This window comes from Caenorhabditis elegans, chromosome X (genome assembly GCF_000002985.6).
Source record: "Caenorhabditis elegans chromosome X".
In the NCBI taxonomy this organism is placed as follows: domain Eukaryota; kingdom Metazoa; phylum Nematoda; class Chromadorea; order Rhabditida; family Rhabditidae; genus Caenorhabditis; species Caenorhabditis elegans.
In genome coordinates this window covers 4193801-4218176 of record NC_003284.9, presented here as the reverse complement: position 1 = coordinate 4218176, position 24376 = coordinate 4193801, and the positions used below count along the sequence as shown (strand labels likewise).

The 24376-nt window shown below is 37.4% G+C and overlaps 6 protein-coding genes and 2 pseudogenes across 11 annotated transcripts; 7 read left to right on the top strand and 1 right to left on the bottom strand.

Moving 5' to 3' along the window:
* The first annotated feature begins 886 nt into the window (after positions 1-886).
* hpk-1 (Homeodomain-interacting protein kinase 1) lies at positions 887-7606 on the top strand. Of its 3 annotated transcripts, none has more exons than NM_171662.11 (8): positions 887-1273; positions 3616-3678; positions 3726-3902; positions 4121-4671; positions 4720-4848; positions 4898-5637; positions 5686-6169; positions 6227-7603. In NM_171662.11, the coding sequence occupies exons 1-8, from the start codon at positions 1118-1120 to the stop codon at positions 6465-6467; spliced, it is 2541 nt and encodes an 846-aa protein (NP_741761.1). In that variant the 5' UTR covers positions 887-1117; the 3' UTR covers positions 6468-7603. The 3 variants fall into 3 exon arrangements, with proteins under 3 accessions (NP_741761.1, NP_741762.1, NP_741763.1); NM_171663.4 differs by lacking the exon at positions 887-1273 and adding an exon at positions 3405-3562 and having other exon boundaries at positions 6227-7606; NM_171664.7 differs by lacking the exon at positions 887-1273 and having other exon boundaries at positions 6227-7599.
* Positions 981-1090, top strand: F20B6.10 (uncharacterized protein; the record flags this gene model as incomplete). 2 transcript variants are annotated; one of them, NM_001361796.1, is made up of 1 exon in its annotated part: positions 981-1052. In NM_001361796.1, one exon carries the CDS (start codon positions 981-983, stop codon positions 1050-1052), a length of 72 nt encoding a protein of 23 aa, NP_001348804.2. The 2 variants fall into 2 exon arrangements, with proteins under 2 accessions (NP_001348804.2, NP_001348805.1); NM_001361795.1 differs by having other exon boundaries at positions 1049-1090.
* Positions 7607-10691: 3085 nt separating the features above from the next.
* F20B6.9 (uncharacterized protein) lies at positions 10692-13539 on the top strand (the record flags this gene model as incomplete). The annotated part of the gene is made up of 5 exons (NM_076315.5): positions 10692-10757; positions 10808-10879; positions 11757-11872; positions 11926-12001; positions 13432-13539. Exons 4-5 carry the CDS (start codon positions 11954-11956, stop codon positions 13537-13539), a joined length of 156 nt encoding a protein of 51 aa, NP_508716.1. The 5' UTR covers positions 10692-10757; positions 10808-10879; positions 11757-11872; positions 11926-11953.
* F20B6.7 lies at positions 10880-11349 on the top strand (annotated as a pseudogene). The gene is made up of 3 exons: positions 10880-10969; positions 11021-11097; positions 11144-11349. Coding segments are annotated over exons 1-3 (373 nt in total).
* Positions 13540-15962: 2423 nt separating the features above from the next.
* F20B6.6 (Tyrosine-protein phosphatase domain-containing protein) lies at positions 15963-16304 on the top strand (the record flags this gene model as incomplete). Its single annotated transcript, NM_001373275.1, has 2 exons — positions 15963-16097; positions 16152-16304. 2 exons carry the CDS (start codon positions 15963-15965, stop codon positions 16302-16304), a joined length of 288 nt encoding a protein of 95 aa, NP_001359997.1.
* Positions 16305-16626: 322 nt separating this feature from the next.
* On the bottom strand, positions 16627-17156 carry F20B6.1 (annotated as a pseudogene). The gene is made up of 3 exons: positions 17096-17156; positions 16867-17045; positions 16627-16804 (listed from the first exon to the last, which is right to left on the bottom strand). Coding segments are annotated over exons 1-3 (418 nt in total).
* Positions 17157-18247: 1091 nt separating this feature from the next.
* On the top strand, positions 18248-19358 carry F20B6.5 (Serine/arginine repetitive matrix protein 2). Its single transcript, NM_076312.5, has 4 exons — positions 18248-18401; positions 18446-18637; positions 18683-18895; positions 19049-19358. Exons 1-4 carry the CDS (start codon positions 18286-18288, stop codon positions 19344-19346), a joined length of 819 nt encoding a protein of 272 aa, NP_508713.2. The 5' UTR covers positions 18248-18285; the 3' UTR covers positions 19347-19358.
* Positions 19359-21645: 2287 nt separating this feature from the next.
* On the top strand, positions 21646-24158 carry F20B6.4 (Envelope glycoprotein UL132). The gene is made up of 6 exons (NM_076311.5): positions 21646-21762; positions 23392-23562; positions 23608-23704; positions 23750-23823; positions 23875-23949; positions 23999-24158. Exons 2-6 carry the CDS (start codon positions 23392-23394, stop codon positions 24098-24100), a joined length of 519 nt encoding a protein of 172 aa, NP_508712.1. The 5' UTR covers positions 21646-21762; the 3' UTR covers positions 24101-24158.
* Positions 24159-24376: the final 218 nt, after the last annotated feature.

The following is a 24376-nucleotide window of genomic DNA, read 5'->3' as shown; positions in this document are numbered from 1 at the left end:
GCAGCCGATTTTTAACAAATCTTCTGTTTCTCTCAATATGATTGATTGATTGAGTTAATTAATCAAGGTCATCAATTTTTCAAATTTTCAAAATTCGAAATTTGAAACCTAAAATCCACTTTTTCTCTTTTTTTCCACTGTTCCGTGTCGCAGCGGTCAAAGTTAACTTTTTGAGTTGTCATTCTTTATTGCATATATAAGCCGTTTCTTTCAATTCATTTGGTTGATTAAGGTACATTTAAAACCAATAGTTAACTAAAAAATGATCCAAATTTGTTACCCAACGACTGAAAAATACCTCAATTAAAGATAATCTCAAAAAATCAACTTCCGACCAACTGCCGAGATTTTAGCGAAACTTAGTTCTTTTTCGAAATTTTGAAACGACATTAAAACAATTTTTAAATTTTTTTAAAAGTTTTATCACGAAACTTGAACACATTTTTGGGTTTTACGTTTAAAATACCTAAAACCGTAACTTCTCTCGGAATACAAAAAATACCATAACTGATGGTGTAGAGCCTCCAAAAGGTATTGGTATCATTTTCAGAATTCCTTAATCATCCATTGTTCATCCTTCTATTTAATTTTTGTAAAGTGAATCATAATGGTGAGTGTGTAGGGGCACCATGTTTTTGTCATTGTTCATCAATCCGACCTGCTGCCACCTCTGGGCACATACTTTCCACGTCATAAGTATTGTGTTTTTCTCTTTTTTTTCTTTCTTCTTTCTCCCCCTTTTTTCAACACACCAGCACTTCCCTTTCTGAGATTATACCTTATAATCTTCTCGTTTCTTTTTTTTCAATATTTTTTTTGCCTCTTTCCTTATGAATTTTATTCGCACACTTTTATATCAGTCTCATAGAAAAATGCCTTGTTTCAGGAGACGGGTCGGGAATCTCTGCTTTTCGCAGAGACCTTCGAGCGTTTTCACTATACACACCGTTTACCATAAAGGACACTGATCAACTGAAAATTTGGCGAGCCTGTGCACCAAGTCTCCAAACGGCGGAGGTCGGCCTGACGGCGAGAAAAGCATCTGGGAGTGAGAAGCTGGAGGCGGCGTCCAACACGACTGCTTCACTGATTTCATCGATTGTTTGATTGGGTGGCGATGCCAAAGCGTAAGAACTCCGGACAGTCGACGGATTTGAACTCGAGATCGCCAAAGACAATCGACGAAGCGCTCAGGATTCTGGCACCACCACAAGCTCTCCTTGTGCAGTCGCAACTCAACCTGACAGCCCCCGCCAACCCATTCTCTATCCAGGTTAGTTACTGGGATCTTTGCGGTTCATAGGACAATAGAACCATGAACGAGAAAAAAAACGACAACTGTGATGGTTGATTCCTGATGGTTCGGTTTGATCTAACACATTTCACATTTATCAGACTGATAACCAATCGCCTTTTCTCTTTAGTTTTTTGAGACAATCATAGTCGACTAGCTTTAGATTGCGTCAGAGTAATTATTCTTCAGCAATCGATCTTTCAACTATGAAATTGTAAAATAAAACATCACCCCTGATTTAAATTTATGATCGAATTAGATTTATACGAGCGACGACACACTCACACAGTCATTCCCATTCACAAATGGGGTAAGTAGGACAGTGGGTCACAATTTATTTGCATTGTTACCAAGGGGCCGCAAGCAGCTCACTGTGCTCTATTGTACCTTGTTCTTAGTCTCTGGGGTAACTCATCGATTGTCAATGATGCAATTAACATACCATTTTTAGTCATCTCAGAAGGTTTTTTTTAACACTGTGTTAATTAGTTAGGTAGGCATACATTTAGTATTCCATTGTGGGTCTTTCTGGAGCAGTGCTAGGGGGGAAACTGTTTAAAACCACCACTTATGTGAAGCAAAAATGACCAGTTATCATTGTAACACTTCTCAAAAAATTTTAGAAAATTTTTATTGACAGCCAAAAAGTCGAAATTAATGAGTTTTTGCCACATTTTAAGAAAACTGCTCTGTTAAAATAAGAATATTTCAAACACAATTAGAACATAAAACGAGAGGAAAAAATATTTTGTCACTTAAGCATAATAGGAATGAAATTTAAAATGTTCCATATTGGCAGTACTCCGCTTTTAACATTCTAAAGGTTACTGCCATGTGATTCTCTTCGATATCCGAATGGTATCACACGAAAGTTTTCAAGTTTTGAGTCACATAAACATTCCGTCATGCTGTTAAAGTGCTTATGAGATGAGGGGATGAGATCACGACCCCTCCGTTCATGCCAGTCAATCTGAGAAACATGTTGACTTCTTAAAATGAGAAAAAGCCAAGCAAAACATAAACATTTGCTTCGCCTGAAAATCAATTTTCATTTGCTTCGTTTCCTCATGAACTGACGGCATATCATAAAACATGTTGTAGTTAACTGATAAAAATAAAGAAATAATATTGACAGGTTTTTGGTTTTGTTCCCCCCAATCGCTACGCGAAGAATACTGCTATCTCATCCGAGAGACGCAATTACGTATCGGAACTGTGTTGTGTTTGAGACCAGCCTGCGCATCGTTTTATTTTCTCTCGAAAGTTTATCATAACAATTGATCAATATTGATCAGGTTTCAGTGATAAAAAATGACATTTTTTTACGTGCGTTTTTTAGCAGTATGTTCTCGAATTCCGAAAAAATGGTGAAACTTGATAACTTGCCTATAATAGCTCTAGTGAATAATGACGCAAGTGAGTGTTCTTTACATTTCCCCAGGACCGCTGTGATCACTTTTATCTGATTGAAAGCTCCGTCACTTTACACTAGTTGGCTCTTTTTTCGGATCCCGAAAACAATAGAATAGTAGGTCGAAATGCCTATAAATTTCCACGCGACCTAGTTTTGAAATCCACTAATTTAGCTTCTTGCTAATGATCTGCCATCAGTCATTCCACCATCACGAGATATCTTATCTAGTTGGAGGCATGACGTAGGGCTCAGGCTCGGGCTCACTTCTTTTATTTCCCACAGCAAACGATGGAGTCGTTATCGAATTTTTCTCTTTCTCTCTCTCTAATCCTTTTAGCTCGATTTACTCAATAACGTTGAGATCAACGACAGTAATTGTTCCTTTTTTCTCGCACCATCTCTGTAAGCATTTTTACGAGCAGGCCGTCATTGATTTTTAATTTATTTTTGACGTGGATCTATTAAAAAAATTCCAATAAAAATGGTTTAGAAATATTCAATTTCTTTAAAGTTTTTAATCTTTTTAATGTGCTCTTCTCCATCAAAACTTATGGAAACGAGTATTTAATAAGAACGATTGTTGCGAAATCGCCCCTACACATTTACGTTGACCCCTTTTCTCGGTTGCGGGGAATCCTGCCGCTGTTTTGCCGTCTGCGCCTCTTCGCCTCTCATCTGCTCTCAGTCGGGGGGGCCGTCTACGTAGTTGTACCGGGCCCATTCTTGTGCGTTCTCTCTCAGACGCTTTATTCTCACTAGTACTCACCCTATTCATGAATTTCCATTTTACTCTCGATAATGATAGAAAACGTCGGCGATCACTCTCGATAGACATAGATATAAATTTTAACGATGTCAGTTTATTTTTTTCTTATTTTTCACGACTATAATCGATTTTTTGTTGCAGAAAGCACCTGGCACTTCCTCCGACAACGAGCAACGCGCACCCAAGCGCCGAGCGGATGAGGAGGTTGGAAATCAGCATTGGAATACAACTAAAAATATGATTATTTGCAGGCTGTGAACGCTGTTCCGAAAAATTTGTTGACCACGTCTTCGACGTTTGCTAGAGCCGTCATTCCTGCAGCCCCAGCAATTTCATCTGCTAATAATAAAATGGCACCGCAGTCAGTGACGGCTACAGCAAAAACAACAACAAATCGTGGAAAGGTATCCGGCGAGGGAGAATATCAGGTTAGTAGAAGTGGAACCATTTTTTTTAAATATGACATTTGCATATAAATATCAAATTTGACAGTTGAAAAAAAACCACCAGATTTCTCTATTCTCATTATTACTGAGCTCTGATCCAACACCTAAAAACCATTTTGGTTTTAAAAAAGCAAAGTCTTAGATTTTAGTACTCCACCTTTAAGAGGTTTGACTCTGTTTCTTCAAACTCAATATTTCAGCTCATTAAAAATGAAGTGCTCTGTTCTCCATATGGAAATCAATACGAAGTGCTTGAATTTCTCGGCAAGGGTACTTTCGGACAAGTGGTAAAAGCTTGGAAGAAAGGAACCAGTGAAATTGTGGCCATCAAGATTCTGAAGAAACACCCAAGCTACGCACGTCAGGGACAAATTGAAGTCTCAATTCTTTCGCGTCTCAGCAACGAGAATTCGGAAGAGTTCAACTTTGTGCGTGCATTTGAATGTTTCAACCACAAAAGTCACACATGCCTGGTGTTTGAGATGCTTGAGCAGAACCTCTACGATTTCTTGAAGCAGAACAAGTTCATGCCGCTGCCGCTCAACGCTATTCGTCCAATTCTCTTCCAAGTGCTGACAGCTCTCCTCAAATTGAAATCTCTCGGCTTGATCCATGCGGATTTGAAGCCAGAAAATATTATGCTTGTTGATCCCCAGCAACAGCCGTACCGTGTGAAAGTAATTGACTTTGGAAGTGCTTCGCATCGAAGCAAAGCAGTCACCAACACTTATCTCCAAAGCAGATATTATAGGTAAATTAATTTATTTTTGAAATTTGACACTAAAGCGTATTATTGCAGAGCCCCCGAAATAATCCTTGGCTTGCCGTTCAACGAATCGATCGACATGTGGTCCTTAGGATGTGTGATTGCTGAACTATTCTTGGGATGGCCACTCTATCCGGGAAGTTCTGAATATGATCAGATTAGGTATAAATTAATATGAATGAAAGCATTGATAATATCAGTAATTTTTCAGATTCATCATTCAAACTCAAGGTCTGCCACCAACCTCCATGCTTGAAAGTGCATCAAAGTTGCATCGTTTCTTCAAGGAAGTGAAGTCGGAAAGCCCAAATCACACAAACGTTGGTGGAAGCTACTACCGCTTAAAAACCGTTGAAGAATATGAAGCATCTTCGTCAACTGCAAAATCGAAAGAAACGAGAAAGTACATCTTCAATGTTATTGATGACATCTCTCGAGTCTGTTATGGTTTTGAGTCGGACCCTGTCGAGCATCTTTGCGATCGTATTGACAGACAGGAGTTTGTCGATGTGCTGAAGAAGATGCTTGTGTTGAATCCAGATTTCCGAATCACTCCTGCCGAAGGTCTTGAATCGAAATTTGTTACCATGACGCATATCAACGGCTACAATTTTGCAAATTATGTCCACGAAGCTCACAAGAGAATGGAGATTTGCCGAAAGCCAGGACCTGCCATGGCCACTCCGTATCGTGCTGCAAATGTGGCGACTCCAATCACACCTGTGGAAAAGCCACCGGCGCCAAAGCTTCAACAGCCCATGATTGCAGTTCTTCCTCAGTTGAATCAAATCGCCGCCACAAACATTCCTCCAGTTCCAACTCAACCTGATCTCACGAATCTGATGCATCACTATTCGCAAATGGCGGCCGCGACTGGAAGTGCAGCGACTGCTGCTCAATTCTTCTATCAGCCCCTTCCACCAGCGCCATTGTTCCAGTATGCACAGCTCCGTAAGTTTGAATTCGAAAAGACAACTATTAATTCCCAACCAATTTTAGATCACCCATTTGCCGCGCGTCCACCTCATTTTTTATCCCTGGCCACCCCGAGTCATATGGTTCCCCAGTTTGTTCCGGTCCCAATAATGGATCCATCAATGCTTCAGGGACAGTGGCCACCAGGGGCCGCGCAACAGTTCGCCGTTCTCGCAAATGACATAATGCGAGTACCGGCACCACAAGGAATCAATCAGATGTTTGCATCAACGCCACAGACTTTCTCACTTCCGCAGTTTCTGTCGTCTTCCATCCCAAGTGCAACTACCGCATTCAACGGAAACGCACCAAACATTCCATTTCCTGAAGAAAATTCTAGTTGGGCACTCGGCACAGCTGCACAACAACAACAGCAACAAGCTCAACGAGCACAATCAATGATAAACGGAAATGTCAAAGTGAAGCCGCTGGCGGCACAACCTAAGAAGAACTCCCCAGCTCCGTCGGTCATCACATTATCCAGCGATGAAGATAGCAATGGTGCAGGGTAAGGTTGACATTCATTTTCGGTTGCTCAGAAGGTTAATCTTCTTTTTTCTTCCAGATCAAGTAATAGTGGAAGTACTACACGAACTGGCGCCGTCAATCCAGTGAGAAACGATACACTTCCAATGGGAAATACCATCAAGACCGAGGATATTCTTGTTCCACCAACCACTTTTGATGGACAGCTTCCCAATTTGCAGTACTTCCCCGGTTCGCACTTGTTTGACCCGAAAACCGTTGCCGGACTGTTGCCGAACCCATTTCTAGACACATCTCATATTCCCAGAGCTTTTAACTAATCACTTCATTGCACTCGCATATTCCAAAACGTTTTGTGTTGGAAAATCATCATCATTTTAATATAATAATTAAGTTTGGTTTCCCGAAAACAAAAAAAAAACCTATGAATTCAATATTCTAGATTAGAATGAATGAGCACGCAAGAGCTCATTTTCTTTACTTTCTGATGATTGCTCTATTTTGCACCCCAACTTTTTTTTTTTGAAATAATCACTTTTCTTTTCTTATTGAACCCACGTTTTTTGTCTTCCACAAATTGTTCTGTTTTCTCGTCATTTCACTCCTGTGATGGTTGTTTGATTGTCCAGTCATGCGCCCCATTCCACGAACGCTACTAAGTTAACTGGTACGTTTTTATAGACAAAATCCAACCACTTCTTTTTTTTCTTTCTTGCTCTTTGTTTCTCTCATGTCTCTCTCACTCTCTCTTTCTGTATACTTTACTTTACTTCTTGCTACCATTCTCTCTGTTGCAAACCTTTAAATTTGCTGATACTGTAATTTATTGTTCCTTGTGATATGTTTGAGAACAACTTAGTCGCATCTTCTCACTGTTTCCCCGCCCCACTAAAATTCGTTGCTCCTTAGTTGGTGTTGTTTACTGTCATATTTCACACGAAAAAAAATTCGCTAAAAAATACCAAAAAAAAGTGAAATACTCAAAAGCCAAAAAAAATTGGTAATTTGTCCGCTTCACTCTTTTTCCCCCCTTACGTTCAAATGTTCTTCATCAACCATTCTCAAGTCCCCGTGGATTTTAATACGAATTTTTGAAGAAACACTTTTTTGTTTCCTGTTTTTTTCTACAAAAAGCCTCTTCCTTTTCTTAGTTCTCTTCCCCCACGAGTACAACCGTTGGTCCCTATTTTGAAAATCTTCGCTGTGCAGTTGTTTCAAAACTGTCTGCCTCCATGCTTTTTACTGTCGGTTCTTTTTTCTTTTTTTTTCTCTTTTTGCAAAGTCATTGCAATTTTTTAAAAATAATTTTGTTCGCTGAACATTTTTACCACATTTATTTTGTGACACTTCCCTTCTCACCGGAATCTCTGTCCTCTTGACTTTTGTTTTAATAAAACTAAAATTGTATTTATCCGTCCCAAAATGTACCAATATAATAAAAAGAATGGCGTTCGAAATTTCTTATTGATTCTTTTAACATCACATATTAACATTGACATTATTTACAATATAAGACAATTTGAAGACGAGGAGCAGGTCAAATTGAAAATTAATGCGAAACGCATGTGATGAACAGGGCATTAAAAAATTTACCAAACGCTAGAACCGGCAGAGGTCGGTTGCCGGAATCACGGTACTTTTCCGGGCACCGTGAAGCTAAGTCGCCGAAATTGTGACTACACTCAAAATAATAAAACTGCGTTGCGTGTACACCAAAATAGGCCCCGCCTTTTTCTCGTTCACTCACGGGGAAAAGGCAAAAAGCGGTACCCCATCGGGGCCTATTTGGTCGTACACGCAACGCAGTTTTATTACTTTGAGTGTATTTTAAAACATTTTTCAGTTGAACTTAAATTTTGGCATGTTACGGTGAGATATTCGCATCGCGGGTTTCAAAAACAAAACAAAAAACATTTGAATTAAAATTGGCTGTTGCCGAAGTTGCCAAACAGCAACATTTACGCCAACCAAGTTTGCTCATCAGATTTGCAGACGGAATAATTTTGTGTGGATTTCAAGCACTAACTTCATCACTCAGAAATTGCATTATTGCTTGAAGAAGGATGATCATCGCTGGGAAAATACTGAAAAATATAACTGAAGTGCTGATACTGACCAGTACAATACAACAAAAACTGAAAAAACTGTTAATAATACCAAACCTTACAAACATGGCTAGAAATGACAGAATTTGAATCTTGCACGCCAGTTATGTTGCGCGGGAATTCAAATTAGACTTTTGTATTTTGCTTGACCGTATGCATTTTGGAATGAATGAATTAATTTTACATAGGTAGTTCAAACTTACAGTTTTTAAACTTAACAAGCAGAAAATATAAAGCAGTTTAAAAAACTCCAATAACCTGTTGACATAATTAGAATGCTTGAGAAAATTGAACATTGCGCTGCAGTATTTATTTTACAGGAATTTCAAGCTGATTTTTACCTGCTAACGTGTCTTTCCAGTATTATGGTTAATTTTTTTTGGGAAACCAAACCTAATGTGAAAAACGGTGCGTTTTCCCAAAAAACTACAGGAAAAATATGTATAAAAAACAACAAAAAATCTTAAGTTTCACCAACTAGTAAAATGTTGTAGTCATTTTTTATATTTCAAATATCCTTTTTTCCGTCGCGAAATGTATAATATTCTTTTTTGACACAAAATAAACGAGAACCACTTGTTTCGCATGAGTTCTATATAATTGTAACCACGCGCGCACCTGAGCTCCCTTCGCGATAAAATTGCCGCTATCGCGCAGGGACACCTCTTTCTCCGCGCGATGGCAAAATGGCAAAGGGGTATTGATTGAATGTGTTTTATAGTTAAGCAGATGAATTTGAAGAATTGAGCCACTTGCGAAAAAAATTATAAAAACCGTCCTTTTGTATTAAAAAAATGGGCAAGTCACATTTGCAAAAAATTTTCTCAGATGAGGTTAAACCGTTAGACGTAGAATTGTGTCTGAAGAGTTTTCTTATAATAGAATTTCCAAATTACGAAACAATAATACTAGGATTCAATTATACTTGGTTTCGCACTCAATTTTCTCGTCTCGCAAAAATACATCAGTTGGTCATTTCGATCAGTTAATAGCATTAAAAAACTTGTGCTACATTTTCAAAGAAGTTCAGTTTAGTTCAACAAGTTCATCATGTGAATTAATTTTTAGACATCTCACTTTAGTTTTGAAATTAACAAAAATCTTATTGTTTCACTATTTCTTCTCTTTTGATGACATTCATTAAGTCGATATCTGCAATAGCCATCGCGAAAGGGTGTCCCTGCGCAATGAGACTTGTGTAAATATTTTAATCGGTGATGGTTTCAGTGTTCGCGTGGTTTAAGTCAAATGGAAAGTGTGTAGAATATTTGGTACAGTTTTCAGTGATAAGAATACATTTCCAAAGAAGTCGACCAAAAAAATTTCTGCTATTTTTTTTGCCAAAAGATATATTCTCAATAAGTTTTTTCCAAGTCCAATTTTGGAGATAAGTGAACGTGGTACATTTTATTTTGAGAAGTTTCTCTATTTCCAGTTTTGGTTCTATCGTCGGAAAATAACACTTGTCAAACTTTCACGAAAGTTATTTCCGATCTTCCTGAAAAGCTAGATTGATCCCCTTTCATCTATGGTACAGAATTAAGCTTTTTGCAACGATTCAAAAATGTGAAAAAGATACGGAAATGTAAAACCATGTTGCAACTAATTCTCGAAGCTTGCGATCGATTATCCCTGAAGTATCGAGTTTCTAAGGTTTTGTGGGCACAGTTAAATCGTAAGGAGTTTTAACTAATGGAAAAGCAGGCATCCAAGTTTCGACAAGACCTGGCTTGTCAGTATTGAAATCTGACAACCCATAGTTGATTGCACGTGTATCTAAAATTATAAGGCAAACACTCATTTACTAGCGTGCTCATTAACTTGAATGTTCAATCCCTTTGACGCTCATTTACAAATGTTTTCACTTTTGCTCGTTTACAAATGAATGGTTCATTTACTTTGAAATTTCATTCACTCTCTTGAACACACCGCGTCTCCTTCGTGTGAGTGTGACGTTGCTCTGTGCAGTTGTATATCGCGGTTCGTCTGTGCCGACTGTAATTGTTGTGTCTGTGTCTCTCTCTCTTTCTCTCTACGCTCTTTGTGCACATCTCCAGTCTCCATAAATCCATCCGGAAACTTAAACATTGTCATTCATTCATTTTTTCCCCTTCTTGTGAGAGTGACGTCCTCACCGGGACGCTTCTTGATTCTTCAATTTTTTAGTTTCTTGACACTTCTTTACCAAAACAAACTTACTGAAATATCTGAAATTCATACTACAATTTATTTTATTTTTCATTCTGGAAGTATTCCCTATGCTTTTTTTATTTATTTTTTGACTCTGAATAGTTTTTCCAACCCCTGTAACATTGTCCTGACTTGAATCAACTGGTGGGGCATAAGTCAGTCATACTCGGACTGATTTTTCAATGATAAATTTCCTTCTTTCTTTCTTTCTCTTTTAACTTTACACAAATATAATTGTTTTTTTTTCAGGAAATTCAGGAAACATCAGCTGGAGGAGACGCACGCTTTTCGGCATTCCAACACCTTCTCATATCGGTATGTTTCATTTTATCTAGGTGTTTCCCTCAAAACCTTGATGCTTTCAGGAACAATATGGTGGACTCTAGATGGAAGGATCAGAACGCTCGGGATGAATGGATTCGAGATGGATTGGGACGATGTTCGACGACGACAAAGGATCGGATGGATGGATGGATGGATCAACGACGATCGGGATGGATAGATCCGGGGCAGATCGGGATGGACTGGTAAGTGATCATTTCTCCTTTCAGCTTCAACTAACATGTAACTTTTTACAGATTTCTATCAAACGACGAAGGATGGATGGTAGGAAAGGATGGATGGTTGGAACAATGGAAATAGAAAATCCAAAGTTGTAAGGAATTTGTTTGATGCGTCATCTAAACTAAGAACTTTTACAGATGTTGAAAGCTGTGATTGAAGAAACTCTGGACAATGGGTTGAATGGGCAGGCCAATCAGGACGAATGGATCGGGACAAGACGACGACGACGACAAACAATAAGGATGGATGGATGGATTGGGACGATCGAAAGCGATTTGGGACAAAATGACGACGACAAAGGATGGATGAATTCGGGACGGATCGGGATGGACGTTAAGTGAGTCCATCTTGCTCCTTCTTGTGAGTGTAGCGTCCCCATTAAGTTTACCTGGCTTGGACTGAACTGGTTTGCTTGAATTTGTCACTGTCCAATTTCTAAACCGGGTTCAAAAGTAGTAGGCAAGGGCTGCATTTTCGGATTCACTGCTACCCCCCTGAGATGATTTGTTTGGAAACAAACAAATCTTGTACCGTACTCAGAGGCCGTGAAACTGATTAATCTCTTAATGGGAAATGCGAACTCCTACGAAAAAAGAACAAGGAGACTGGAAATAGCGTCAAACAAACGAGGGCTTATCGGACGGTTCTTGCCACATAGGTAAATTGTAATGGGTGATGCTGCACGGTTCTAACGGTACAGAACATCACTTGAAGTTGCATGAATGGATTCAATCGATGGGTGGATGGACGACGCAATGACGACGACGAACGATCGAGATGGATGGCTTCGGGATGGATCGGGACGATGGACGAGGACGACGAAGGATCGGATGGGTGGATGGATCGATGGCAATCCTGATGGACTGGTAAAAGTGATCCTTTCTCCTTTCAGCTTCAACTAAAATGTAGCTTTTTATAGAACTCAAGCAAACGATGATGATCAAAGGATGGATGGTAGGAAGGAAGAATGGATGGAAAAAAGAAAGGCCAAACTTGTAAGGAATTTGTTTGATGCTTTAACTAACTTACTAGGGAATGGTGTTACCCCTGCAATCGCTAGGAGGACAAAACAAAGTGAAAATGGAAGATCAGATCTATGGCTACAAGAATCAGTTTTTGGAATCTGCTAAACTCGGTCCCAAAGCTGAAATTTTCGGTCTTAAAAAGTAGTCCTCTTTTTGCTCAAAATGCCGTTTTTTGTGTGTAGAAGTGGCTACATAAAAGTTTGGCACTGCAGCCGCCGTTTGAATGGCCGATTGGTGAACTCTCGTGCTCATTAATCTAAAGGTCACGGGTTCGTTCTCCACTAGATATTAATTTTTTTTTGAATTTTTCCTCTAGCATGAAATATGCACAAAAACACGGTTTCTTCCGTTTTTTGGTAACTTCGGAATAAATTTTTTGGTTCCTGGGAATCATAAAAATAATTTGGAAACTTTTTGGAAGTTTTCTTTTTTTGATAAATTTTCACTTTTCTCCCACCTGATGTATGCACATTTTTTTCTTCAAAAATAATTTTTCAAAATTTTTTCAAAAAGTGTTTGGTTTGAAAGAGCAGCATTAGTTTGGATATTTCTACGATTTTGGAGGATCAAATGTCATTTTTAGGAGAAAACCACTGTTGTTTTCTCTAGAGTTTTTCACGAAAAGGACCTACTTTCAAAGACTTCCAGCTCCGTTGACGAGTAAAATAAAAAAAAGTTGTCAACTGCAAAGTTATTTTAAAAGTACCAATAAACAAATTGTCAGTTGAAGTTACTCTGCTAAATTTTATGGGTAGAGAGATATAGCTAATCGAAGTGAAGCTTTAACTTACTTAATTACTAATGTCCATAATGTACATTTGATCCTCCAAAATCGTAGAAATATCCAAACTAATGCTGCTCTTTCAAACCAAACACTTTTTGAAAAATTATTTTTGAAGAAAAAAATGTGCATACATCAGGTGGGAGAAAAGTGAAAATTTATCAAAAAAAGAAAACTTCCAAAAAGTTTCCAAATTACTTTTATGATTCCCAGGAACCAAAAAATTTATTCCGAAGTTACCAAAAAACGGAAGAAGCCGTGTTTTTGTGCATATTTCATGCTAGAGGAAAATTTCAAAAAAAAATTAATACCTAGTGGGGAACGAACCCGTGACCTTTAGATTAATGAGCACGAGAGTTCACCAATCGGCCATTCAAACGGCGGCTGCAGTGCCAAACTTTTATGTAGCCACTTCTACACACGAAAAAGGGCATTTTGAGCAAAAAGAGGACTACTTTTTAAGACCGAAAATGTCAGCTTTGGGACCGAGTTTAGCAGATTCCAAAAACTGATTCTTGTAGCCATAGATCTGATCTTCCATTTTCACTTTGTTTTGTCCTCCTAGCGATTGCAGGGGTAACACCATTCCCTAGTTAGCTTTAACCACAAGTTTTTACAGATGCTGAAATCTGTAGTGCAACAATATGGTGGAAGGATCAGGACGATCGGGATGAATGGCTTCGGGATGGTTCGGGACGATGGACGACGACGACTTCTAATTTTTTAATTTTTTCTTTTCTATTTTAATTATTTTTAAATAAATATTAAATAAATAAATAAATATTAATTTAATAAATAAATATTAATTTAATAAATAAATAAATATTAATTAGACTCAAAATTGCCTGAAAACACCGAATTTTATAATGAAACTACTTGAAAACTTCTCGAAAAAAAGTTATGATGACTCAAAGAATGGCCTAAAATTAGTTAAAATTTGAAATTTGACCGACTTGTCAAGCGGCTAGAATCTAACTTTTTTGAAATCACCGTCTAATTTTGAGTATACAATGTAATTATCTTATGTTTTCAACATCATTCTGCCAAGCAGCCTCTAATAAATGCCGAGTGTGGCGACTCCGCCCCTTTTTCGCGTTTTTTCGCGTTTTTTTTGGCTTGCGAAAAAATGTCCCACTTCGTTTTCATTCACAACTCCTGAACCGTGTGACTTCATGCTCTAATATTTGAAATCCTACTAGAAATATTTTGCCCCACGGTGGAGCAGAAAACGGCACTAAGTTCGGAGCAAAATTGAGCCCAGGGCGACTTTCCCCAGTTTGAAAAAAATTTTTGTTGCTCTTTTTACCCCCAAAAAAGCATGTTTTAATTGAATTAAAATTCGGGTTTTGCTCGGTTTTGTTCCAAATTTATGTGCAAGATACTACTTAGAGAGGTGGATTTTTTGAAAAATAGTTTGAGTTTATAAGTGCAAATGGAAAAAAGTTGTGATAAAACAAAAGGCCAAAAAATGACATTTTGCCAAAAAAAATTTTTTTCCGAAAAAGTAGTTTTTCGTCTTTATCTGAAGTTGTACTTCATCTTTTTTGATATTTTTTTTGCTTACCCTACGTAAAAAAGTACGCTGAACACGATTTTTAACTCAAAATTAAGAAAAGTTTTATGAGTCGGCCGAGCAAGACGAATAAGTGCAAAATTTTGCACACTCCCCCTATTTCGCGAATCTACTTTTTCAATCATAACTCGGTCAGTTTTCAAGTTTTCTTAGTTTTCTAAAAATTGACGTGTAGGTCTCATCAAGACGCATCGGAACATATAAAATTTGTAAAAAGTTCAGTGGGAAAATTTTTCAAGAAAAAAATAATTCAAAAATTTTGGGAGTGGTTTCCTGGGTCCCCTGAACATTTTTTCCACTAAAGTTTTGCGGAATGTATTTTTAATTCATAGTTTTTGATTTTATTTAATGGAAGATGAAGTTTCGTCGCGTTAGCAATGCTTTGCCAAGAGATATTATTTTTTTTTATTTTCAGGCCAAAACTTGTTTTCTTCTATACATCTGTCTGTGTACAAGATATAACCCTCAACTGTACGTCTCCTTTTCGGGAATTCAATAATGAGTACAATCCTGTAATAAAATTTTCAAAAATTCGTTTTCCCGCTGACATATCACTAATAAACGGTTTTCGAACGTCTTCCCCAAATAGTAATAATTGAAGAAAGCGGAATCGAAAGACGACTTCCTCCAGAAAATTTTCTTCCCTACATCCCAGTTTGAGGTGTCTCCCGCATGGCCGAGTGGTTAGTGCGTATGACTGCAGAAATTTTGGTAGTTGGTTCAATTCTACCAAGTGACAAATTTTTTTGTTTTTTTGTGAGTAATCGGGATTCGAATAGAAATACTCAAATTTATACAAAATATGGGTACGTCTCCCCTAATATAAAGCCTCCTCAAACTTCAATCAATCAAAACTCAGCTTTAACTGATTCATCGGGTGCATCTGTTTTTGGTCAAACCGAACTCAAAAAACAAGAAGACTCCCATCGACCTACTGAAACTGAAATTTTCACGAACCTTCTAACAGGTTCGAGGCGAAGCCGAGAGCCTACGCCCGGCAAGGGGACTCGCCTCACACCCCCTACAACTGGCGGGCCCGCAGGGCCCGCTAGTCAGGGATTTTAAAGTCGATGGACGGCGAGATTTTTAATTTTTTAAAACCAAATCTCGCCGTCCATCGACTTTAAAATACCTGTTGAAAACTGTTGAAAACTGTTGAAAACGCACGATAATTACATTGTATACTCAAAATTAGACGGTAATATCAAAAAAGTTAGTTTCCAGCCGCTTGACAAATCGGTCAAATTTCAAATTTAAACTAATTTAGGGCCATTTTTTGAGGCGTCATAACTTTTTTTTGAGAAGTTTTCATGAAGTTTTATTATGAAATTCCGGGTTTTCAGACAATTTTGAGTCTAATAAAGCAATAAAACAACTGGACTACGTATTTCCTCTAGTAAATATTATGACCTACTTTCTGGCGCGAAAATGCCGACAGAGAGGCCCCTTCGCTACGAGATATTTGCACGCCAGACCAGTAAAACTTTGTGGAAAACTCGATAACCTGACTATTACAGGAAGACGATGAGAAGCCGGCTCCATTGGAGCGCCAGCGGTCTGTGGAGCAAAATGCGAATATGGAGGACACTCCGGAAAGCGTCCTGAAGCCTCCTGACAACAACGGAAAGCCAAAACCGTCGCATGAGAAGGATGCCAAGGTGAAGAAGAACGACGATGATGATGATTTGGGCAGTGAGAAGAAGGATTTGGAGGTATTGTAGAACTCTGTAGAAGATTTTTTAACACAAAAACTCTGAAATTTTCAGCCGAAAGAGAAAGAGCAACGTGCGGAAATGATCAAAAAGTGGGCTTCTGCGGTGATGATGAGCACTCCACAGCAACTGACGAAAGAGTACAAAGCCGTCGGAAATATTGTAAGATATAAATATCTTTCTCCGATGGCTCGAGAGCGTAAATAAATAAATTAATAAATTAATATCTCTCCAGTTTCCCGACTCGGAATGTACGGCGTTTCTAAAGTTCAAGGATCTCAACCGCTATCCGAACATTCAATGTTGGGATCGCGGCCGCTTCACACTTGCCGGCGATGAAAACTTCTACATTCATGCGAATTTTGTAAAAATTTGCACGAAACCGGAACGAGAGATTTTTTCAATTTTCAAAAAATCATATAAAATCTAGAAAATTTTTTGAATTTTTTTATCATGATATTTGGTCATTGTGGTACCATAGGCGTGTTTTAAAGCAATTTCCCCACTGGCACTACTCCACCTTTAAAAGTTATTTCAATTTATAAATAATTACCCGAACACTTCTTGCGCGGTCTTTTCTCAACAAGACGAATGAATCCTTCACATTCTGCTTTCTCGGATGCCGGAGTGCGGCAATCATCGACTCGATCAACACCAAAGTCCCGGTGCGTCCAACGCCAGCCGAGCAGTGAGCAATTACGGGCTTCCTGGAAGATTTTCTCGATTTTTGGCTGGAAAATGAGATTAAAATCTTTTTAAAAAATCTTACTTATCCTTCTTGACAGCCGACAAGAGACGATGCGCCGTGTCACACGAATCGGGCATCCCATGGTCCGGCCAAGAAGCCCATTGATAGTGGTTTAGTTTAGATTCCTGGCCGGTCGCCTTCACCACAACTTTCAACACTCGATGGGTGATTTTGTCCTTTGATTTTCCGCCGATTTCAATCTAAAATACTTTAATTTGCAAAAAAAAAAAATGACTGAAAAATTGCAAACCTCAGTGCAAGATTCGGTGTAAACGCGGTGGTCTTCCAAGTCGACAAATCCGACGTTGTCTCTGGAATTTAGGCTAAAATTAAATTTTTTTATACAGAAATTACAAAAATTGTATGGAAAATGATCGAAAATTGCGAAAAATTAGCTTAAAAATCAATAAAACCCACCTCAAGTTTAAAGGGAGCCTTATTTATTACGGATGGTCTCGAAGCGAAAACACATTTCAAGGTGTGCACCTTTAAGGTTACTGTACACGATATGGTTTATCGATTTTACAATTCTCGCCTATTTCCGTCGATTTTAAATGAATTTTCTTTGATTTTCACGTAATTTATTTATTTTAATCTACTAAAAAGCTTTTAAATTAACGAAATGTCACTATAAATCGAAATTTTGCCCTCTCTAAACTCACAAAATGTACTTGGCACGTAGAAAATGGCTAAAATAAAGTTTTTCATACAGTATTTACAAAAAATTTTTGGAAAATGCTCCAAAAGTGCGAAAAATGAACTTGAAAATCAATAAAATCCATGTCAAGCTTAAAGGGAGCCCTATTAATTACGGATGGTCTCGAAGCACTATTTGTCGCGAATAGCATGGAGCAGGATCTCCATTATTCACGACTTGATAATTATTCTATAATTATTGCATAAGTATTACTGTAATTGAACTCTACTGGCGAAGATCACTACTACCAACAATCCACATCCACATTGCTCTGAGAACTTCATCATGCAACCAAGAACAAGGACGTCAATCCATTAAACACGTGAACCACTACCGCATGCACAAAAGGATGACGGACGCGAGCAGCCACGTGGTGACCTTTCCACGTCTACACCGACGACCACAAGACACGTGTACAACACCGCCCAACAGGAGATGCTCATCGAATCAGTCTTAACTTTTACTTGCTTTTGTTCTTACTTTATGTTCTTGCGTTACTTGTCTATTAGTGTTACTAGTTGTCTATAATAAATCCTTGTAGAGTCGCCAAGTGTACTGTTAGTTTAACTTATATAAAATACCACTGAACGCACTGCAAAACACTATTTTTCACTGACATCTTGCTTTTTTCTCAACCTGATTTTTTGTCACGGAATGTTGCTTTAATTTTTGACATTTTTTTTGTAATAAATACAATTTTTTCAGTGATCACTAAGTATCATCGACAGGTCACGCGAGAAGTCATGAAACGTCATCACCCAATTCGAGTGTCTCCACGAGACAACCGCAGTCCACCTGGGGATGAGCCAACGGGCGCCAATTTGTCAGAATCAGAATTATCGCAACGCCTTGCCGATATGTAATTTTTGTTAATTGAAATAATTTCTAGTTTTTGTTTTTCAGCGCTTTCGATGATGGAACCGACAGCAGCAGAAGTAGATCAACTCGGAATCCACCAGAAGGGCAAAGGAATATGCAATTCGAAGGCGTTTCTGCGTCTCAATCGGGCACCAATCGCCGACGAACGGAGATGCCAGCTGAAGGATTGTACCCATCTCAATCCAGATCTAATTTCAGCGTCCGTACAGCCGACATGTAAGTTTTTTGCGACGAAATAATTTTTAGTGTCCCAGTTTTCAGGGCTTTCGATGATGGAAACGACAGTCAGATGTCCGGAGTAAGGGCACCACCAGTCACTCCCCGGAACCGACAAAGATCGGTCCGACCTTCCGGATCCAACGCTCAGCCAAGCGGCCGTGCACAGCCAGATTATCGTGATACTCGTCAAAGACCGTCTCAATCGCGAGACCGCTCCAAGCAGAATCGTACGGGAACCCCGCATGGAGCTGAAGAGTAAGTATCGCTTAATTGTTATTTTGTGTGCTGCAGCAATTTGGCTCTAAAAATTGAATTTGGCTTGCAAAAAGGGAAATTGCTCCCTGGCTTCCTGGCGTCGAGCAATGTTTTAAACGTTCCTAGAATTTTTGAAAATTATTTGATTTGCAGATTAGGAAGAGAGCCTGACCGATCTTCAAGATCTGCCAGAAATGAAGGACCGCGAGCCGAGACCGGAAGAGAAAAGAGATCAAGTGAGGACAGAAAGCGACAAGTTCCACCTGAGGAGCCACGTCGATCTTCTCACCAAAGCAAAACAGCCAAAAGTGAAGAACAAAAAGGACACGATCATCCGAGAAGAGTGCCACCACCAACATCGCCCCGTGCATCCACTGAAGAATCTTTCTATGAGAGAATTCATTCGATCATGCGATCATCTTTTGCTCGTCGACGTGCTCGTCGACGTTAGTCACTCTGTTTCCTTTTTTTTTTAAATATGAATTCATTTGTGGATTTTAATTTTAACCATTTAAAAAATTTTATATTTCAGGTGGTCAGGGACAGATGATTCGCTCTATGAATACATTAGCGCATTTGCACAAATGTACCACTTGCCAGACGGTAGCACAGAAAATAGATTGCATGATACTCAGTCTGAAAACCTATATTGGTTGCTATCTCAAAAACTAACCTTAAATTTGATTTAGCGATGCATATGAGTGACCGCAAGTAAGATCTCTACCTTTTCTAGAAAGAGATTTTTTTATTGAAAATTTTCTAACTGGTAAAATTAGGATCTGTTCGGTTGAGCGCGTTTGTACTCATCTAGCTGCTGTACCACCGCGTGCCACTATAGAACAAAAACTAGATGGCTTGTGATACTCAGACAAAGTGCCGACGTTTTTAGGTTTGGCATGTGCCGAGCGCCGAAAAAAAAATTTCGGTATATCGGCATGTGCCGATATCTACGTAGCAATATAGACTTGAAAACTTACAGGCAAGTTGCACTACGAATTGAAATTTGGGAGGTAATTTGGATTTGTTTTTTAAAGAAAATTTACCCACCCCGAAGAGCCAAATAGAATGTGCGTAACACAAAATTTCAAGTATATTAACTGATAAATTGTCTTTCTTTGTCACTTATCATGCACTCCAATTTACATTTTAATAGCAGTCGGTAGCAGTCATTTATTGAGGACCTTATTAAATTTGAATTTTCGATGGCGCGCTCTGTAAGACGCTATTTATTTTGATGCAGTTCTATATACTTTTAAAAGTATTTTAAATTGCTTGGCCAACAGCAAAGTAGGCAATGTGGCGGGAAAAAAAATTTCAAAAAACACAAAATGTAATTTACAGATAATCTATTGTTTCCTACAACAACAAAAAACCGGAAGTTATTAGGTGTAACTTAAAAAAAAATCAATCTAGGTTTTCACATTTCCAATTCCCTTTTTCATTTGACTCATGTTTTTTTGGCAATACCTATTGCACTTTTTCAATATGCCTCTCTGTTGTTTCTCAAATTCATTTCACCGCGTTTTTCCAGAAATCTTTTATTATTCGAAACAAATCTTGACCACGGGTTCACTTAAAATGTGCGTTAATGAGATTTCTAGATTTGTCTGGCGTCACGCAATCTTTATTCTCTTGCATCAGTTTATTCAAGGAGCAACCGGGAATTTTTTTTGGTTTTCTCTAGGTTTTCTACAATTTTTTTTCAATTATTGTATTTTAAAGGTAGAGTTCCGAAATTAGAGACTTTGTTTTATTCAAAACCAAGATGATAGAGAATTACCCAATTTTGTAATGAATTCCTGCTGGAAGTATTGGAAAAAAAACTATTTTTAGCTGAATTCTCAAGTTTTAACAAATTGAAAAAAGCAGAACTTGCAAGAGTAAGTTTGTATTCAATTATCATATTTTAACAGATTTTTGGTAATTTATTAATTCGTTAATCAAAATGATTTTTCAGTGGATACGATATGATCCGAAATCACTAATAAACCTGTTGTGTGCGGCAAATTTCCTGAATTAGCCGAGCGCGGAAAATATCCCATTTTTCAACTTGCCTGATGCGCCAAGCACACGTGAAAAATGTTTGTTTAAAAAATCCAAAACTTATGAGTTTGATCCAAAAACTATAATTAGTTAACATAAAATTACAAGTTAGCAAAATTTCAGCTGAAAATATATTTTTTTTTTCAAAACGAATCAGCATAAGGATTTTTGAGAAGTTTTCAAAACGTCTCATTACAAAATGCCGCAGTTTGAAGCTATTTTGGATCTAAAAAGCAAAGTCTTTTAAAAATAGTTATTTTCAGAAAGCTCATTGCCAAAAATGGAGTCACGGTGATTTTGGGTTGTGTCAAAAGCATATCCAATTGGCTCGGGCGATGTCATTTATTTTTGTCTTATCCGTCCTTTCGTCTTGTTCTTTTTTTTTTAGCCATTTCCTCTCACTCATCATTCATTTTTTTCTGCCAAACATTCCATGACGGATTGATGTCACAGAAAGTCTACAAATAAACTTGTACCACCGAGTGAATACGCAACAAACGAAGCAATGTGTCGTAAGAAAAGCAGTTCCGAATTGGTTCAATTGGGTATCCCTTCTCCCAAAAATATACTTGTTGTCGTCATCATCTCTGACTCTTCTTCTTTTTCCGCTTTTTTCTTCATCTCCAAATAATCTGACACCAGCGGGGCACGCCCACCCATTGCCTGTTTCTAACTTTTTCTCGGCTCTTTTCTCATTAGGGAATTTCTTGTGTTGCTTTCAGACACTGATATTCTCTTTTTCTGAGTATTGATAATTATGTTTTAGGTCAGCATGGAACAGCATGATACCTGTTGACAGCCCGTGTAATAAGTTCATCGTCAAAGTAAGTATGCTCAAAACAAGATTAGGCAAGACTACTATTTTTTTTTTCAAACCAGGGGAAACTTTTAAACTAGCGTATTATAAGTGAAATTTGGAATTTTTTTTTAAAACTTATATACAACAACTCGAAAATTCTTTTCTAAGATGCAATTTAATAGAATATTTTGACCAATTTTATTAGTTGCGCCACAAGTTTTTTATAATAATCTTTGTAAAACGGGTCAATTTTTTTTTTCATTTTTTGTAGTATTTGTCGTTCTGTGAAAATTTTCAAATTTAAGGGGAAACCGTCAATAAAATTCACACCATCTTTAAACATTGAAAAATTGAATACATCTCATCCAAAATTTCTACTCAGAAATTAAAAAAAAATTTTAAAGTGGTGATTTTTAGTCAGTGGGAAATTATTTTCATCCTTTTTTTTTCAAAACGTGTTGTCACAATGACACAATATCAAAATAAAATTTGTCAATAAATTTTTGAACATTTTTTTAGGTTCAGTCAAAAAGTGCTGAAATCTCAGTTTTTCTCAATCATGATTTTGAAAGACGGACAAAAAATCTTTATATAATCTTCAAAATTAAAACATTTAACTGGTATTTTATATGTTTCCCAGTAGCCCCAATATTCTAATGCGTTTTCTCAAAAAAAAAAACTTTGAAGTTTTTCATGGAGAATCAAAAATCAGCCAAATTTAGCTAAAATCGTTTTTTTTTGTCAACTTGTACATATTGCTTTGTTTTTGATTCAAATTAATTTTCAACAAATAGGTAATAAAAAGGTGAAGGAATTAGGTTGCCAACCTATTATAAATGTAACTTTATTTTTAAACGCCCCAAGCAAAAAAAAATATGCATAATAACCCGCAAGTGAATTCATTGTTTTAATCAAAGTAAATCAAAACAAAAAAAAGTCGGGACACTCAGCTTCCTTCAGCTCTTGTGAATTAATTGAAAGTTAAGGAATATATTTAGTTTATAACATAAGTTTACCTGTTTAAATTTTCTAGAGTTATCTCAAAGTTTGGAGAGAAAATACTAATTTTACAACTTTCAATTTATTTATTTTTTAAATTTCAACTGAATCTTTCTCCCGATTTTTGCCCTTCAAAAAATTCTAAAACTTGTGCGCCAACTCCCACAAGTTTCATTTCAATATTCTAATCAAACATCAGAAGGGATTCTGAAGTTCATAAAATATTCTGTGAGAAAGATCATGTAGTACATTGAAATGAGTCAGTTCGCTATGGTCTAGTGTCATTTCTATCCGTTTTGACATAGTGTCAAGAATAGTTTGAGCACGTTTTTTCTCTAATTGGAAAGAGACTTGCGTCAGAATAAGTCTGTTTTTTTTTCAAACTCACATTAAACCGCACTCTAAACTACTTTTAAACTATTGTGTTTTTATCTTTGAGACCACTTTTGAAAGATTAATTCTTGTTGATAATAAACTTTATGAGTAGTTTTTAATCCCACAAGTGACATTTTTTTGATAACTTCCTTGTCAGCTAATGGTTCGATCATAACTTTTATCCCATCTCATTTGAATTTCCGGACATTTCTCAAGATTTTGAAAGATTTCCTGTAAACAAGTGGCACTGCTAAAAAGTGTTTGCATTTTCAATTTGCAGATGGAGACGACCACTGAACTTGTTGACACTACGGACCATTCCATTTATGGCCTCGTCGTGTTTCTCGTCATACTCATTTTTTTCGCATCACTAACGACTGGTCTCATTTTATGCCTTCTGAAAATATGGTGCACATTCCACGAACAACGAAGAAATTCTACATTCGATCAGGTGAGCGTTTTTTTTTTTCATAATAAAGTATGGTTGCGTTTTCAGAGAACTCGAAGGTCAATCGTCAGAAGTTCGCCAAACTTCGATTATGACAGCGACGAGGAATCGGAAACTCAAACAACTTTGAGCAAGCGTCGTTTCTGTATGTTGGAGATCAAAATTGAAAATGTTATCAGTACTTTTTCAGCGCAACGTTTAATGAGTTACGTTACAAAAACTCTCGATAAGCGTGAACCCCCAAAGGAAACTATAAAACCGGATGTAAGCTTTTCCTAAAATTAAAAAAATGCAAAAATATTTTGATACTTTCAGATTGAACAACCACAAGTACATGGGAGAAATGGCAGTGTTAGTAGCCGTCGATTACCGGCAATCAATGTAGAGCCGGTGAGAATTTCAATTTGTGATGTTGGAAATTAAAGAATGTGTGTTCCAGACGTCTGATGTTATGGAGACACTGATGAAAGATTTGGAAGGCATTCCAAGTAGGCGGAACAACTATGAAGACAATGATCCAGCAAATGTTATTGATGTCTGAATTTTAACACATGTATATTTTGTAATTTGTAATTATTATAAATGAATCCTTCAAGCACAAAACTTCAAAGATTTTGAAGATATTGAATGAATTTTGATCATAACTGGTGTAAAAGTAGATTTTAAAAATTCGTTACTCTTATGGCCTTTAAAAAAGAACATTGAAAAATTCATTAAAACCTCATGTCGACGTAGAACAATGAGATATGCTGAAAATAGCTAGTGGACATTATGAGAGCGTCAGTAACGGTTTGGTAGTGGATTAGAGAATCATTAA